This window comes from Brachypodium distachyon, chromosome 3 (assembly GCF_000005505.3).
Source record: "Brachypodium distachyon strain Bd21 chromosome 3, Brachypodium_distachyon_v3.0, whole genome shotgun sequence".
NCBI lineage: Eukaryota > Viridiplantae > Streptophyta > Magnoliopsida > Poales > Poaceae > Brachypodium > Brachypodium distachyon.
In genome coordinates this window covers 50,085,016-50,099,005 of record NC_016133.3, presented here as the reverse complement: position 1 = coordinate 50,099,005, position 13,990 = coordinate 50,085,016, and the positions used below count along the sequence as shown (strand labels likewise).

The following is a 13,990-nucleotide window of genomic DNA, read 5'->3' as shown; positions in this document are numbered from 1 at the left end:
CTTCACTAAACCCCACTATTTTCCATATAGGCTTTGCAAAGTGCAACTCTTCAGATCAAGAACGTATCTATTGATCGCCAATCAATGTTGCACTGGTCTGTATTTCATGAACTGGTACTACTCCTTTGATCCTAAATTGTTGTCGAAATATTACATGTATCTAGATGCTTTTTAATAATAAATACATTCATATTTGTGCAAATTTGAGTCAAAAATTCAGATGGAGTACTAGATTAGCAGAGATTGCCAGATACTTGAACAAAGTTACACTAAAACTGTAAAATATCAGTATAAAGTAAACTACGGAGTAAAATTTTAAATATATCAGTCTGAAACTTAACTAACAGAGACTGCCAGATACTCGAACAAAGTTAAATTTTAATGGCAATATATCAGTACAAAACTGCACAATTAAAACCATGACAAAGAACAAAACTCCAGGATGCTACTGTAACAAGATTAATTCCAGGCTACTTAACCAGTCAACAAAATCTACGCGTACAAAGAACCCAAAACCCGTATCTAGCTACCAATCCATCCTGGTGCACCGCTAACTGGTGACCCGCTCGCCACCCTCACCGGCAAGATCACCCCGCGGCATCAAAACCTTCCTCCCCGGCTGCCCCATGTCGTCGGGCAAGGTCGGCACCCGGAGGATGCTCACCCTGCACGGCGCCGAAAAGGACCCCTCGCCGCCGCGGCCCAGAGCGACCCTGCAATCCACGACCTCCTGCTCGCAGCTATACGAGTGACGGCAGAGCCTGGCGGGCGCCTTGATCGTCACGTCCACGGCGGCGTCCCCGCGCGACAGCTCCTGGGCGAGCCGAGCCACGGCGAACTCCGGCACGGCCACCGCCTGGCCCCAAGCCATGACGTGGCTCGCCTCCGTGGTGTTCTCCTTCCGCGCGCAGAACTCCGGGACGGGCCCGCCCGCCAGCGCGACGCCCGCCAGCGCGACGCCCGCGTAGGACACGGACGCCGTGGTGCCGCGCTCCACGCACGCGGCGCTGTACCGCCGGGGCTCCCGGATGCGGACCGTGAGGTCGAAGGTCGGGCTTATTAGGGCGCCGCCGTGGGCCGGGTCCGCGGGGATGTCGAGGCCCGAGAAGCCGGCCACGGCGACGGTGTACTCCGGGAACTTGCCCTCGTCCACGGACCACATCAGGGGCCAGTAGAGCAGGGGCACCAAGATCGCGAGCGCGGCCAGGGCGCCCAGGAGCGCCGGCAGGGAGTTCCAGAACATCGCCTCCAGGTCGATGCCGTCGTCGTCCAAGTCTCGAGCCCCCATGGCGACACGTACGCCTTCGATTGTACGGTCTCTCGGTCCCGGCTCTCGATCTCTTCTTGTCGATCGATCGGCCTTGTAGTTGGGCGCGGTTGTAGGATATATGAAGGGCGTTGATCGATTAATTATTGACCGGTACGAGTTCATGATGTTATATAACTAGCTCGGTCGTCCATGGGTTTGATTCGGTGATCATCGTTGGATCGATGAGTTCGGCAATGACACGGGGTTGGTACGTGTCCTCGGGAATCCGCTAAGTACTAGGAATAGGATCTAAACGTGACTCGTACGTGCGCGCTGCACAGTTCATCCCGAATAGGTTTACACTGCCAAGGGTACGTATCTCACCTCGTGGTAGCATGTTCATCCTTTTTTTTTTAATCTCACTCTGTCTCCAATTAATTGACGCCGTTTTTTTTAAAAAAAACCCTGTAAAATTAGTCCCCAATTAGTTCTCCTTCCAGCTTTTTGCACGTGGTTGTGAGATACAAAGATATTTTTTTTCCACCATGCATCACATCAATACAGTCAATACTTATCTATGCTACAATTAACAAGTACTCCCTACCACGTGCAAAAAGCTGGAGGAAAAATTAGAAATTAAGGTTGTTATGTAGTCACACCGTATCTCACACCACCACTGTAAAAGAGAGACAAATAAGAGAAAGAGAGTTAAGGTTGTCATGTAGTCATACCGTATCTCACACCACCACTATAAAAGAGAGATAAATAAGAGAGAGAAAGTTGCCATGTAGTCACATCATGGAAGGAAGAATAAAGATCTAGCTATCGTTGCATAAATAGAGATCTAGCTGGTGATACAAAAGAGTCTTCTATTTTGACGCGATTTCTAGTGAAATCGCTATGACAATGTACCAGGTTTTGGTTTCATATGGACAAGCCTCTACACAACAATTACATAATTAATATACTCCCTCCAATACATAATAAGTGTCTCAGATTTTGTACAAAGTTAATACAAAGTTGTACTAAATGCAAGACACTTATTATGGATCGGATAAAGTACAGTTTATGTGGAATATTTTTTTTGTTATTGCTTTCGTATCTAATGCAAAGTATGAGTAATGATTATGATTTTGTTGTATCACACAAACCACCTATTTGTGGAGTAACTGTTACTTAAAGATTCATCTTAATGAAAAATAATTATGTGTTAGAAAATTAAAACAAGAAATGGAAGCTCTGAACAAACTTGTGTATATTTAGATGCAAGTCTTAAACCAGTCATGGAGCTAGATAAAAAATATATGGGGGACAAGTATTTTGGTGTAGTTGAACTTCAAGATTAAGAGGGAGAAGAGAAGCTGACTGTAAGCTTATAGACACGTGCAGCACGAGCTCAGTGAGATGTTGGCCAAATGTTAATAAAATAGTACATGCTTTTTTTTTGACCAAGTATAAAATAGTACATGCTTGTTACTTACTAGTGCTGACTATTAGACTGAGGCCCCGCTTGGCATTCACGAAAGTTTATACATCTGTATCCATATACACCTGTATTTCACCGGGCACCAACAAAACCAGCGGAAATTTTTTGCTCTCCAAAATATCGTTTGGATACGCATGGTATCTGAATACGAGAACACGTACTTGTGCAATTCCAAACAACAGAGTACTACAGTCGTATGTGCGCATGGATGACGCTCCTGCAGTCCTGCCGGAGCTAGACGGCGGCGTCCGCGAGACCATACCTGTTGGCCTGCTCCGTCTTCGCATCCTCAACCAAGTCCTGCTGCTGAGATGAGCTAATTCATTGACTGCTTTCTTGAAGTCTTGATGCAGATTTGATGAAGGATCTCCCCGACGGCGCAGCAACAAGAAGCAAAAAAGGGATGAAGGGCGGGGTGAGATGAGGGCAAGGTTTACCCTGCTTGCCGCCGGAGGAGAACAGGGGCTTGAGGGGATTCGGTGGCGGCGCGGTCACTGGATCGGAGCCGGCTCCGTCGTTGCCGAAGCAACGCCCGACGGAGAAGCGGAGGCGGAATCTGCGTCGCCGCCTTGCGGAAGCCTCGTGTCCCCTCGCTGCTGACTCGCGCCGGTGGCGGATTTCTAGGTCTCTCGCAGTCGCCCTCTCCATTTCCTCTTTCTCAAGCTTCCGAAAAAATTCCGGGCCTCCTCAGCTCCGTATGGATTTCCGTCGTTTTGGTCTGAAATCGGGCGGAAAAAGAAACGAGAACGACGAACCAATCGCGATTCTCAGCATCGGGGGTATATTTTTCGGGCCCTGACTATAATTACATCATTACATGGCAACATGCTGCAGCCAGCGGTTGACTATACTGTTGTCCTCACTCTTAAGTAAGTACTTCCTTCGACCCACTGTATAAGACTTGCTTTGTTTGTTACTTTATCACTTTATCCTATGTACAACTTTTGTGAGTTAATTTCATCAAAACAAACTTGTGTGAGTTAAATTGATATAATTGCACTCATATTCAAAAGTATTTGTTTATACTTATGGTTAGATCACATAAGTCACATGTTTGGCCAGAGGATTGGTCAAAACAAATGAAACAAGTCCTGTACAATTGGACGGAGAGAGTATATGCCTATGTTCTACGCATTCAAAGCTCATATCTTTTTTTTTATGATTTAACTCATAGTAGTAATACGTAACCAAAAGTTCATAATTTTTTTATGCTAAAAAACCTCATACCATACATTTTTTATGCAAAGATTTAAAATACGTCTTACTTTTAAATTTGACATTTTGTGAGCGAGAACAAAATCAGAAGACGCCGCAAATAATTCCAATTATCTAGTACCTCCTGCATGCTAGGGGAGATTTCATCCGGGGTTGTTAGTTTGTTACGGCTCCCTTTTATTGTGGAAACCGATCACGAAAGTCGATCTCCCTCGACCGCGTCCAACGGTCTAGGAATGAATCAATGAACATATAAGCCAGTCTGCAGATTGCAGCTTGTTCAGATCAAATCGCAGGCCTCGATAGGACTAAAGATGGTTGCGATCTCCGATCAAGGAGAAGAGCAGCCTGTTCTGCCCCGGAACGGCGGCCACACTGACACCACAAAACTGGACGTGTGCGTCACATTGTTTGCCAGCATGATCTTGCTTGCGCTGGTGCTGGTCTTCTTCTTCGCCATCATCTTCATCCTTCTTTCGCCCATCCTCCATGATCCGGCGGCCTACTCCATGGGGATCGTCGCCGTCTCTGGCCTCGACCCAACGACGAACCGGTCGGCGTCGGCGCTGCTGGACCCGGAGTTCAACCTGACCGTGCGGGTCGCCTCCAGCAGCTTGAACGTCCCGTGGCCGTGGTTCGGGGACGACTGCTTGGATCCCAGCACGTCCGTGGAGGTGTCCTACCTCCGCGTCCCGCTGGCCGGCGCGCGGGCGCCGCGTAACGTCTGCACGAGGGCGTGGCATTCGCCCAAGGACCGGTCCTTCGTCGCTCGGGGCAGAGGAGTGGACGTGCCGGGGTTCCTGGTGGACAGCCTCGCGGAGGACATGCGGCGCGGGGAAGCGGTGTTCGAGATCACGCTCATGACTCCCCACAGGCAGGGCTGGGTGGTGCTGACGTGCTGGGCCAAGGTCGGCGACGCCTCGTCGACGTTGGAGACTCCGTGCGCCAAGTCCTCCGTGAATGCTGGCTTGCCCATGGTGCAATCCGCCGGGGACTCCGGCTGTGTTCCCCGGCCACAGGTTCACAATAGGTGATGAGCGATGCTGTACGTACACCGTTATGTGCGTCAACGCTGAACACACAACAAATGCATCTACTTCTGCGTTTCTTGACATTATATAGTAGCTTAATCGTTTCAGTTTCATCATTTGAATGAAATTTGATGTAGACAATCGAGTTTACATCTTTCATAGTTGTAGTAATACAGAACAAGCTGTGGGTGGAAGATGTTTTACCCGGCTGTTCAGTTAAGCTTTTCCTTAGTTTTCTCCTTCTCTGTAGATTCAGTTAGCTGGACTACTCGGTTTATTCTGTTGAGATCCGATAGCTGCGCCCTCTAGCGCAAGTCTCTCCCCCTCTCGTTGTAACTCCCCTCCTTTATATGTAGCCCGAGTCAATCAATGAGAAGTGTGTTGGCTTTATATGTAGCCAGCGGTTGATACAATGTGACGCGCTGCCGTCAGTCACGACAGAATACATACCGTGTACCCGGAGGATAATACAGTGATCCTTGGTTAAATCTTTGTGTTAGCGAAATCTAATAGTACCACTTGTATTATGAAACAGCCGGACCGGCGTATGCCTGAGTATGTACGCCACTATATTATATCTTGAGCTCAAATTGCTCTATATCTTTATGTACAAAAGGGGCAAAGCATCTATATACCTCGATCGTATCACAGTTTCAAGCTGCAGGTGATCAATCTGAAGATCTGAACAACAGATTTAGCTGTACAAAGCAGGTAGCTAACTAGTAATAGTAGTAATACGGAGTATACATAGCATCGTACACAAAACATCGAAACGGGCACGCCTCGCATGAATTAAAAATCTCAGAAAGCACGGTCGTCCATCTCGAGCTGCCCACCGGCAGACTCCTCCTGCTCGTCGGCAATGTACAGATACGGGTTCTTCTCCACCGGATGGAAGTTGTAGAACACGAAGAGGTAGAATGCCAAGCTGGCGGCCTCGATGGCGACGTTGACGACCCACTGGTACTTGTAGCTGAGCACGGCGAGGAAGGCGGACACGATGATCCGGGTGAAGTAGAGGTACCCGACGACGACAATGTAGAAGCGCTTGAAGAGCGTGAGCTTCTGCAGGTTGCGCGCCGCCTTGCCGTCCGTCTTGGAGGCCTCGCGCAGGCCCCGGATGGACCAGATGATGGGGAAGAAGACGGCGCAGCAGCAGATGACGTCCACCAGCAGGAACACCTGGTTCCACACCACCCAGTCCCGCCCCGTCGGGCCCGTCTCGCCGATCACCACCAGCACCAGGTTCTCGATCACTTGCAGCGGGATCACTATCATCAGCACGCTCTTCTCCCGATCCTGGAATTAACAATTCGATCAGAGAAGCCACATATCAGTACAGTTCTTAATCCAAACTCTGTTTAATTTCATATCGATTCGATGCTGAAGTTTTTAAGGACGGGTGACCTGAAGGTACGGTTTGAGGAAGGACCAGCCGGTGCCGATGAGGACGATGACGGTGAAGAGCAGGACGCCCTTGAAGAACCCGAAGACGTAGAAGGCCACGTCCCAGCCGTGCGGCGTGCCCGTGCGCTCCACGTACCACATGTCCTCGGCGGCGCAGGCCATCTTGAGCGCCTTGAACAGCAGCAGCGCGCCCATGACAGCGTGGATCCGCTCCGCGGTGGCGCGCTGCCGCCGCAGGCACGTCCAGGCCCACGCCGCCAGGAACGCCAAGTACACCGCGGAGACGACGGTGTAGATGGTCGGCAGCGGCTGGAGCCCCACGGGGAGGTAGTCCCTTATAAGAAGGCCTGCTGCTTTGTCGCCGCCGCCCGGCCGCACGTTGTACATCTCGGTGCGCACGTCCATGGTGACCTCGACGCCGTCCTGGCAGTTGTTGAACACCACGGCGTACTCGTCGGGGTCGTCGATGGTCAGGATGCTGGTGGCGCCCCCTGGCGGGACGTCACTGAGCCGGATCATCGGGACCGCGTACCCGCTCGTCAGCAAGCAGAACCCGCGGGCGCCGTGCTGCTTGCCTCCTGGGCCTGGCCCGTCGTCAGCAGCGGCAGGGTCGGCGGCCGCGTACTCGGACGCGTTGTTGATCTTGGGGAACTGGGCGCCGGAGATGAGGACGAAACCCATGAGGGTCGGGTCGACTCCTCCTCCGGCCAGGCGCGACCCCGGACGGAGGCTCCACTCCGAGCGGCGTATGGAGAGCGCGGCCTTGCCGCCGCGCGCGAAGCCGAACTGCTCGAAGAGGATCAGCGGCCGCGCGTCCGACGCGATGAGCATCGTCCTGATCTCGGCATGGATTGCCCGCGCGAGGAATACGAGAACGACGGCGACGGCGACGGAGATGGTGCCCATGGATCCTATGCGCGATGTTACGTGGCGCATGTCATGCGACGCTAGCTAGCCGTGGATTAATCGTTCTTGCTGCAGCACTTTACATTTCCGGCCCGTTAGGGAGTAGCAGGATGAGTCGCGTGCATGGTGTGCGCGTGCGCGTAATTGGGAAGGAGGTTGGGCGAGGGTAATGGACAAGCGGCGTCTCGATGACCATGGCGTCTTTTCGGGAGGACCATGGGATTGAGAGCCCTGGGGCGAATAGGGAAGGCGAGATTGTTTCTTCTCCCGTTTTGGCGATGTTCTTTTCAGCCCATGTTTTTTTTTTTGAGCGATTGGACTCATGGCTCATGGGCAACACGGTGCATATGCAAGGAGTGGGCCAGATTTCTTTTCAGGGAAACCCGTGGACCTGATGGAAACATGAATAGAGTTCAGCCCAAGGTAGGCTGGCCTTCACGGGCTTTACGTCTGAAACCCGAAAACTTCTGTCTGTTCAGAAACGATGTACCAGGTTCTTATAAAAACCACTCAAAAAAAGAAAAAAGAAAACAGGTTCTTAAAAAACGAGTTTCCCTAAAAAAAAGTTCTTAAAATATAAAAATATCTCTAAATCGATGTATTTCTTGGAGAGAAGAAAGAGCTTCTTCAGAGTTCTACATATTTTTGTTTAGTGTTGTTAATCGAGAAATGTAAGCTTGATGCTCATTTGAGTGGCAAACAAGCAACGAGGGATGGCGAACTGAATTTCTGAAAATGTAAGCTTGGCTGCTCATTTATGTAGCCGGAGTTCGATGTGTGCAAACGGGTGAAGCCATTGTCTTGCAATTGCGTGCGAGTTTCTAACGTGGTGTTTAAAGCCTGTTGGAGGTAATCCAGGCATGTGAGGGTTTCAGTCAATTAGGACAAAAATTGTTTATTTTTACTGTAATTATTAATAGGGTGCAATTATATCTAAGTCGTCTGATTTTTAAGCAAAATGATTAAATCTCATTCGACGAATCAAAACCGTTGGATTAACAACTGGGTGTGGTATCCGCTCACTCCATTCTAAGTGTTGTTGTTGGATTAAGTTCTGACGTCAAGTGTATTGATTGATCTTGAAATAAAAAACAGACAACTTCTGATTACCAAACCGATATTGATATGCATTACATGCAGAAACAAGGGAGACGTGCATGGTGCATCATAATTTTTCTGAGACGCATCCATCATAACCTCGTTGCCTGCTTCTGAGAACACACCGACACGTACGGGAGTGCCTAATTCTTGAGCTTAAGCGAGCAAGCGGCAGTGGCCAACGTAACGTAGTAGCACTCCGTACTCCGTAGGCCGGTCATAGGCCAGGTGGGCGCGCGCGGGCAGCGCATGGATCGATGATCATCCCACTGGTGACTGGTCGCCGTCGCAGCCACGGCAGCGCCGGGGGAGAAAAACAAGTGCCGTTGCCCGTGATGTGTTGCCGCTTTTGGCGATGCGGCCGGTGAGACCGCGATCGATAGGCTCGGATTAAACTAGGGAGCTACACGGCTCGACGTGGAGGGCATACGGTTCCCTCGTCCGTGCTGGGCCGTTGTTTAAGGAGGAGGGAGATCGATCTTGCCCCTCGAAGCGCGCGCGGGCGCTGGATTTGGATGATTCCTCTCCGTCCGGTCGGCTGCGTGCCTGCATATGCCGTGTGACAAAGTTCCCCTTGCCTCCGTCCGGTCACACTGCTAATTTTAGTGGTCAAGATCAAGAAAAGAATAAAGGTTGGTTGATTTGATCCCTTATCATAGTATATGAGCTAAGTTAACCTACGACGTAGGAGTAATAGGTGTTAGCAAGGGACAGGTTAGACGGTTCGACATAGAGAATATTTATCGGCCGTGGATGCATAGTTTACTACTCATAGCCTGTTCAATAATCAACGAGACTTGCCAGAACTTGCTATCACGCGTACTTAAGAAATCCATCCGGCCACTCAGCGAACATCGACTGTAAAAATTTCATCCCCTGTTGCATATATGCCGAGGTGGACCGATCATCACAAATTAGTTGGTCGTCCACTGACACTGGCGAGGTCGTCGACGGCGGTGGCAGATCGATCTCTGCTGGTCCTGGGATCATTCACGGTTCCGTGTCAAATCCGCAGAGCGTAGCCGCGTCCTCGTGTTTAAGCGTGTGAGAAGATTAGATTACGTAAAGGCAGGCGGTAACACATGTGTTGCGCCACGCATGCGTGCAGATCGATCGATCCAAGATAGTAACTTGGTTTGGCGACCTTCATCAAATGCATACCAGTAACCGCGTTCCAGTTCTCCCGGCCGGCCGCGCGCCGACACGATAGATTTTTGTAGTACTACAATCAGTAGCCAAGGAGTAAGAACGTACGGAGTACGTGTTCCAGTGGGAGGCCCTCGTACGTAAGCATCGATAGTCTTCTGCCATTGTCACCGTTAGGGGTGCAAACCAGCCAGTTTGAGCGAGCTGGACTGAGTTCGACTCAGCTCATATTATAAAACGAGCGAGCTCAATCTTGCTCGAGCTACAGGTCGAGTCGCAGAGTTAGGTCATATTCGGCTCGTGATGGTCTCGAGTCGATCTCGAGCCAGTTTCGATTTCCGGTGAAAATTAGAAAATTATTGGTTCACTCCAATACATAACATAAATATCTCTTCGCTATTTAGGCCAGCGACTTTAGGCCACAACACAATTTCAACAACAATAACCGCACAAAAAAGCATAATAAAAACTTAACTTTTAAAGGTAGTTTAGATTCATAACACACCAAAAAAATTAAAGTGAATAAAAAGAAGCACAATAGTTCATAAATGTATCGAATTGCACATGTTGCGAGCTTGGAGCGGCGACAGTACTCAACGAATTCAATTCATTCCAAAAATGGATATTATAAAATTAACATCCTTATTGTGTTAATTCGAGATATGCTGAGTCAAATTCGAGCGAGCTTGGCTCAGACTCAACTCGTTTTTCAACCGAGCTGCAGAATGAGATCATACTGCAGCTCACAAGCCTCGAGCTTTTTTTGCACCCTAGTCACGGTGTCCAATTTGACTAAGCTTTATTTTTCTTGGAAGATGACCACTCGATTGTTCCCAGGACAGATTAAAGGTTAATTAGTTGTATTGTGGATATTGATTAAACCTAAACTCAATCTGCAACAAGTTTGTTTATACTTAGAATCTTGACTACATGCACATTAGAACTCTAGAAATAGTAGAATAAGATGTCTCATCCTGCAACTTTAATACGCACTATGAGCGTCACCACCGCTAAAAGAGAGGTATAGATGGTAGGACTAGGGCCATAAATCTTGAAATCCTTACAATTTCTCCTTATGTTGATGGCCTTAAACTGATTTTACGATGCCCCTCTTCCTCGACATGCCCGCCACCGGCGCCGAATTCACTGGCCAGTGCACATTAATTTGGCCCCATGGCGGTCTCACCCTCGATCCAGTCGCCGGAAGCCGTGATCTCGTGGCTCAGATTGGCCGGAGGCATCTCACTGCTCGGTTTTGAGTTTTGAAAAGATGAGAAAGAGAGTATCAAACTGGTATACCTTGTTTTGGGTTTGGTGTAAAAGTTGTGCAACTTATGAGCACCTAAAATATGTGTATACTGTGGAGACTCTAAATCTCTCTGAGTGATAAACCGATTTTTATCTATGGATGGCTAACAGTATGCCATATCTTCTGCTAATCTGACTCCAGACAACACAAGTATACAACCGACTAAAAAAAATTCATCTTATATATGCGAACTCTTTTTAAATTCACAAACAAATCGGTACACACCATTTCCGTGGAGACTCGAGCATATCCATAATTCACGCAAGGGAGCGGGGAAAAAAAAGCTCCTAATCACCCTGACATCGATCCAACATTCCAACAAGGCAACAATCGTCATCTCAACTCAGTAGTCATCCCCCGTCGCCCCGTCGCGCGAGGCCAACTGATCGCCCTCGCACATGCAAACAACGAACAAACCTTTACTCTTTCTTTTTTTCTTCCCCATTTCGCAATTCTCCCGTTGCATCATGCCACCGACGACCCCATCAAATCAAATTAACCACAAACACAACTCGAATAGACGATTCAGTGTCGTGTCTGTCGAGGGAATCTCCCCGATTCGTCACTTTCGCTGCTCTTTTTCCTCCCCCGTGCTAATCCTTCTGGCCGGCCCCTGTTAAAGCCTAAAGCGCACCTCGACGAGATAGATTTTATCACATCTCGTGTCACCAGCGCCCACTCACAGACGCACTCTGGCATGCGCTTTGTTTACCCCCCAAAACCGAGTAATAATCGATCGGGCGCGTGGTGGCCACAGTAGCGCCCGTGCTGGATCGCCGTTGGACGCCGGGGCGCGCGTGGGGTTAGGCACACGAGACGCACCCCCGGAGATCTCCGTGTTGACGCCGGCCGGAAACGAGACGACCAGCGACCGGCCGTACCGGAGTAGATCGAGATGGACGCAATCACGCAACGACAGAATGTGGAGAGAAGATGATGCGCCCGGCCGCTCGATCGATCGGCCGCGTAGATGGATGGTGAGGCGGTCAAAGGCCCGGGGATGAGCCCGGTGCAGGGGTGGTGCACGGGCCGGCCAGACGGTACGCTTTTTTGGCCGATGGCGACGGCGATCGGATTGAGAGGATGACCTTTCTGCTTGCTAACCGCGTCGAGGATCGATCGATCGCTCTGCCTTGAAGCGACCGGGAGGATCCGCTGCGACCGCCAGGTGTTTGAGGAGTTAGGTTCACCTCGGGATCGCCGTTTGATCAGATCGGGATTATTTTAAGTTCGTCGACCCGTTAGGTGCGTTATTTCAGGATTTACGAATTGCAGTTGAGACCCCGGAACAGCAAGGCACGGACAAGAGCAACGCAGATTCCACTAGCAGGAAGGAGGGGTGAAAGATTTTGTCCTAATTTGGCGAAGATTTAAGTGATCAAATCAAACTACTTAGTCTTCCTTTTTTGAACACATTTCAACTTTGCTAGTAGCTGGTGGAACGGTTACACCTTTTACACGGCTTGATTCGGAAATGGTGCAGCAGAGTGCATCACCCTGAAAGATCCACCCCTAGCCTGGGACAGGACTGAAGTACTCAGAGACTTGAGCAACAAAACCATGAAATTAAAGGAAATGCTTGACCAGCTTGGGTGAGTAGGCCATGCGCATGTTGAGCCCAGGTCAACTCTGCATGTGGAGCACGAGTGAGGCTGTTCTGCTCAACTGAACGTCCAGGGACAAGTCAACTGTCCTAGCTTAAATGGCACTAGAACCTGACGCGAACGCCATAGATAGGACCGGCTTGCTCAGCACTGACATGCTAAGGCACTGTTTGTTTGGATTTCTGTTTCAGTTTTCGGTGCTTTTAGCAATCTCAAAAGCACTTTTTCTGTTTACACATGAAGTTGAGAAGCACCTCCGGACGTTTTTGATGTTTCTAGCTGAGAAGCATGTCCGGAGGTGTTTCTCAGCTTCATGTGTAAACGGGAGAAGTGCTTTTGAGATTTCTAGAAGCACCAAAAGCTGAAACTGAAGCCCAAACAAATTGGGCCTAAGCAACTTGTTCCGAACCATACTTAGCTATAGGAATGCGTTAGATATGTTAAATTGTTGGTTTTGCTATTTCTTAGGCGACTGAGAAATAACTATTTCTTAGTCGATGATAACAATCTTTTGATTCAATCATTGAGATTCGCGTAAGATTAATGTAGGCCTGATGGATAAGAAAATCTTAATCGGATGGCTACGATTGTTGACTGAGAAATAACTGTTTCTGAGGCGACGGAGAAATAGACACTCGCAATTGTTGAAGTTTAATGCTTCGAAAGTAGAAAAAGGGAGCTTATTAATTAAGGTTGTGTTTGATGTTGCAATATAAAACTTCCATTTTCAAAAAGTATACTCCCTCGGTCCCATATTAAGTGACGAAATATTACATATATTTAGACTTTTTTGGGTATGGATACATCCATATTTAAGAAAATTTGAGTCGCTTAATATGAGACGAAGGGAGTATCACACGTACGGGGAATGTAGTGATCATATTCTAAGGTGGCAGATGCTTAGGGGTAGTTTTTTGTGAATGCTGAAAGGGAGGGAGCTGGTGCCCAAACGTGATCGGTTAAAGCATTTGTGCGTTATACATGATATTTTGCAATGAGCCTTTGCAATAGATGCGTGGCTCTAAGAAAGGATTGGAGGGTTTAACCAACGGTCGCCTACAGTAATTTAACGAAAGGATAGGACTGTTAATCTCTTGGATGAAAGCTTGGTGATTGCTACTCCATCTGATTCTAAATTATTGACTCCAATTTGCTCAAATATGATTGTGTCTATTTTAAAAAAACGTCTAGATACATGTAATATTTCGAACAATTTAGAATCGGAGGGAGTAGTTTAATTCGAACCATGGAACATGCTTGGGCGAGAAAAGTTCGCATGTTTCAGTTTACATCCTCTTAAAGCCGTCGTTGGATTGTTGATTTCTGAAGGATTTTTTTTTAGGAATCCGATCATTAGGATTTTTGGATTATAGTTATAGGAATAGCGTTGACAAAATCCTTGCGTTGTTTTGACCCTAAAACATCAGCTTTTTTTTGTTTCTTTGAGAAATCCAATACAACTTATATCTACATGACTACATCTCTCTGTTCTAGCTTGTATGTTCAGTATTTTTTTTTGTGCACAATCCAAAACCATCA

General features: G+C 48.4%; 2 protein-coding genes across 2 annotated transcripts; one reads left to right on the top strand and one right to left on the bottom strand.

Annotated features, from left to right (window-relative positions):
- Positions 1–2,665: 2,665 nt before the first annotated feature.
- LOC112271491 lies at positions 2,666–5,294 on the top strand. The gene is made up of 2 exons (XM_024460674.1): positions 2,666–2,999; positions 3,089–5,294. The coding sequence occupies exon 2, from the start codon at positions 4,265–4,267 to the stop codon at positions 4,982–4,984; it is 720 nt and encodes a 239-aa protein (XP_024316442.1). The 5' UTR covers positions 2,666–2,999; positions 3,089–4,264; the 3' UTR covers positions 4,985–5,294.
- A 295-nt stretch (positions 5,295–5,589) lies between these two features.
- LOC100832064 (protein GPR107) lies at positions 5,590–7,408 on the bottom strand. Its single transcript, XM_003575324.3, has 2 exons — positions 6,389–7,408; positions 5,590–6,280 (listed from the first exon to the last, which is right to left on the bottom strand). Exons 1-2 carry the CDS (start codon positions 7,322–7,324, stop codon positions 5,783–5,785), a joined length of 1,434 nt encoding a protein of 477 aa, XP_003575372.2. The 5' UTR covers positions 7,325–7,408; the 3' UTR covers positions 5,590–5,782.
- Positions 7,409–13,990: the final 6,582 nt, after the last annotated feature.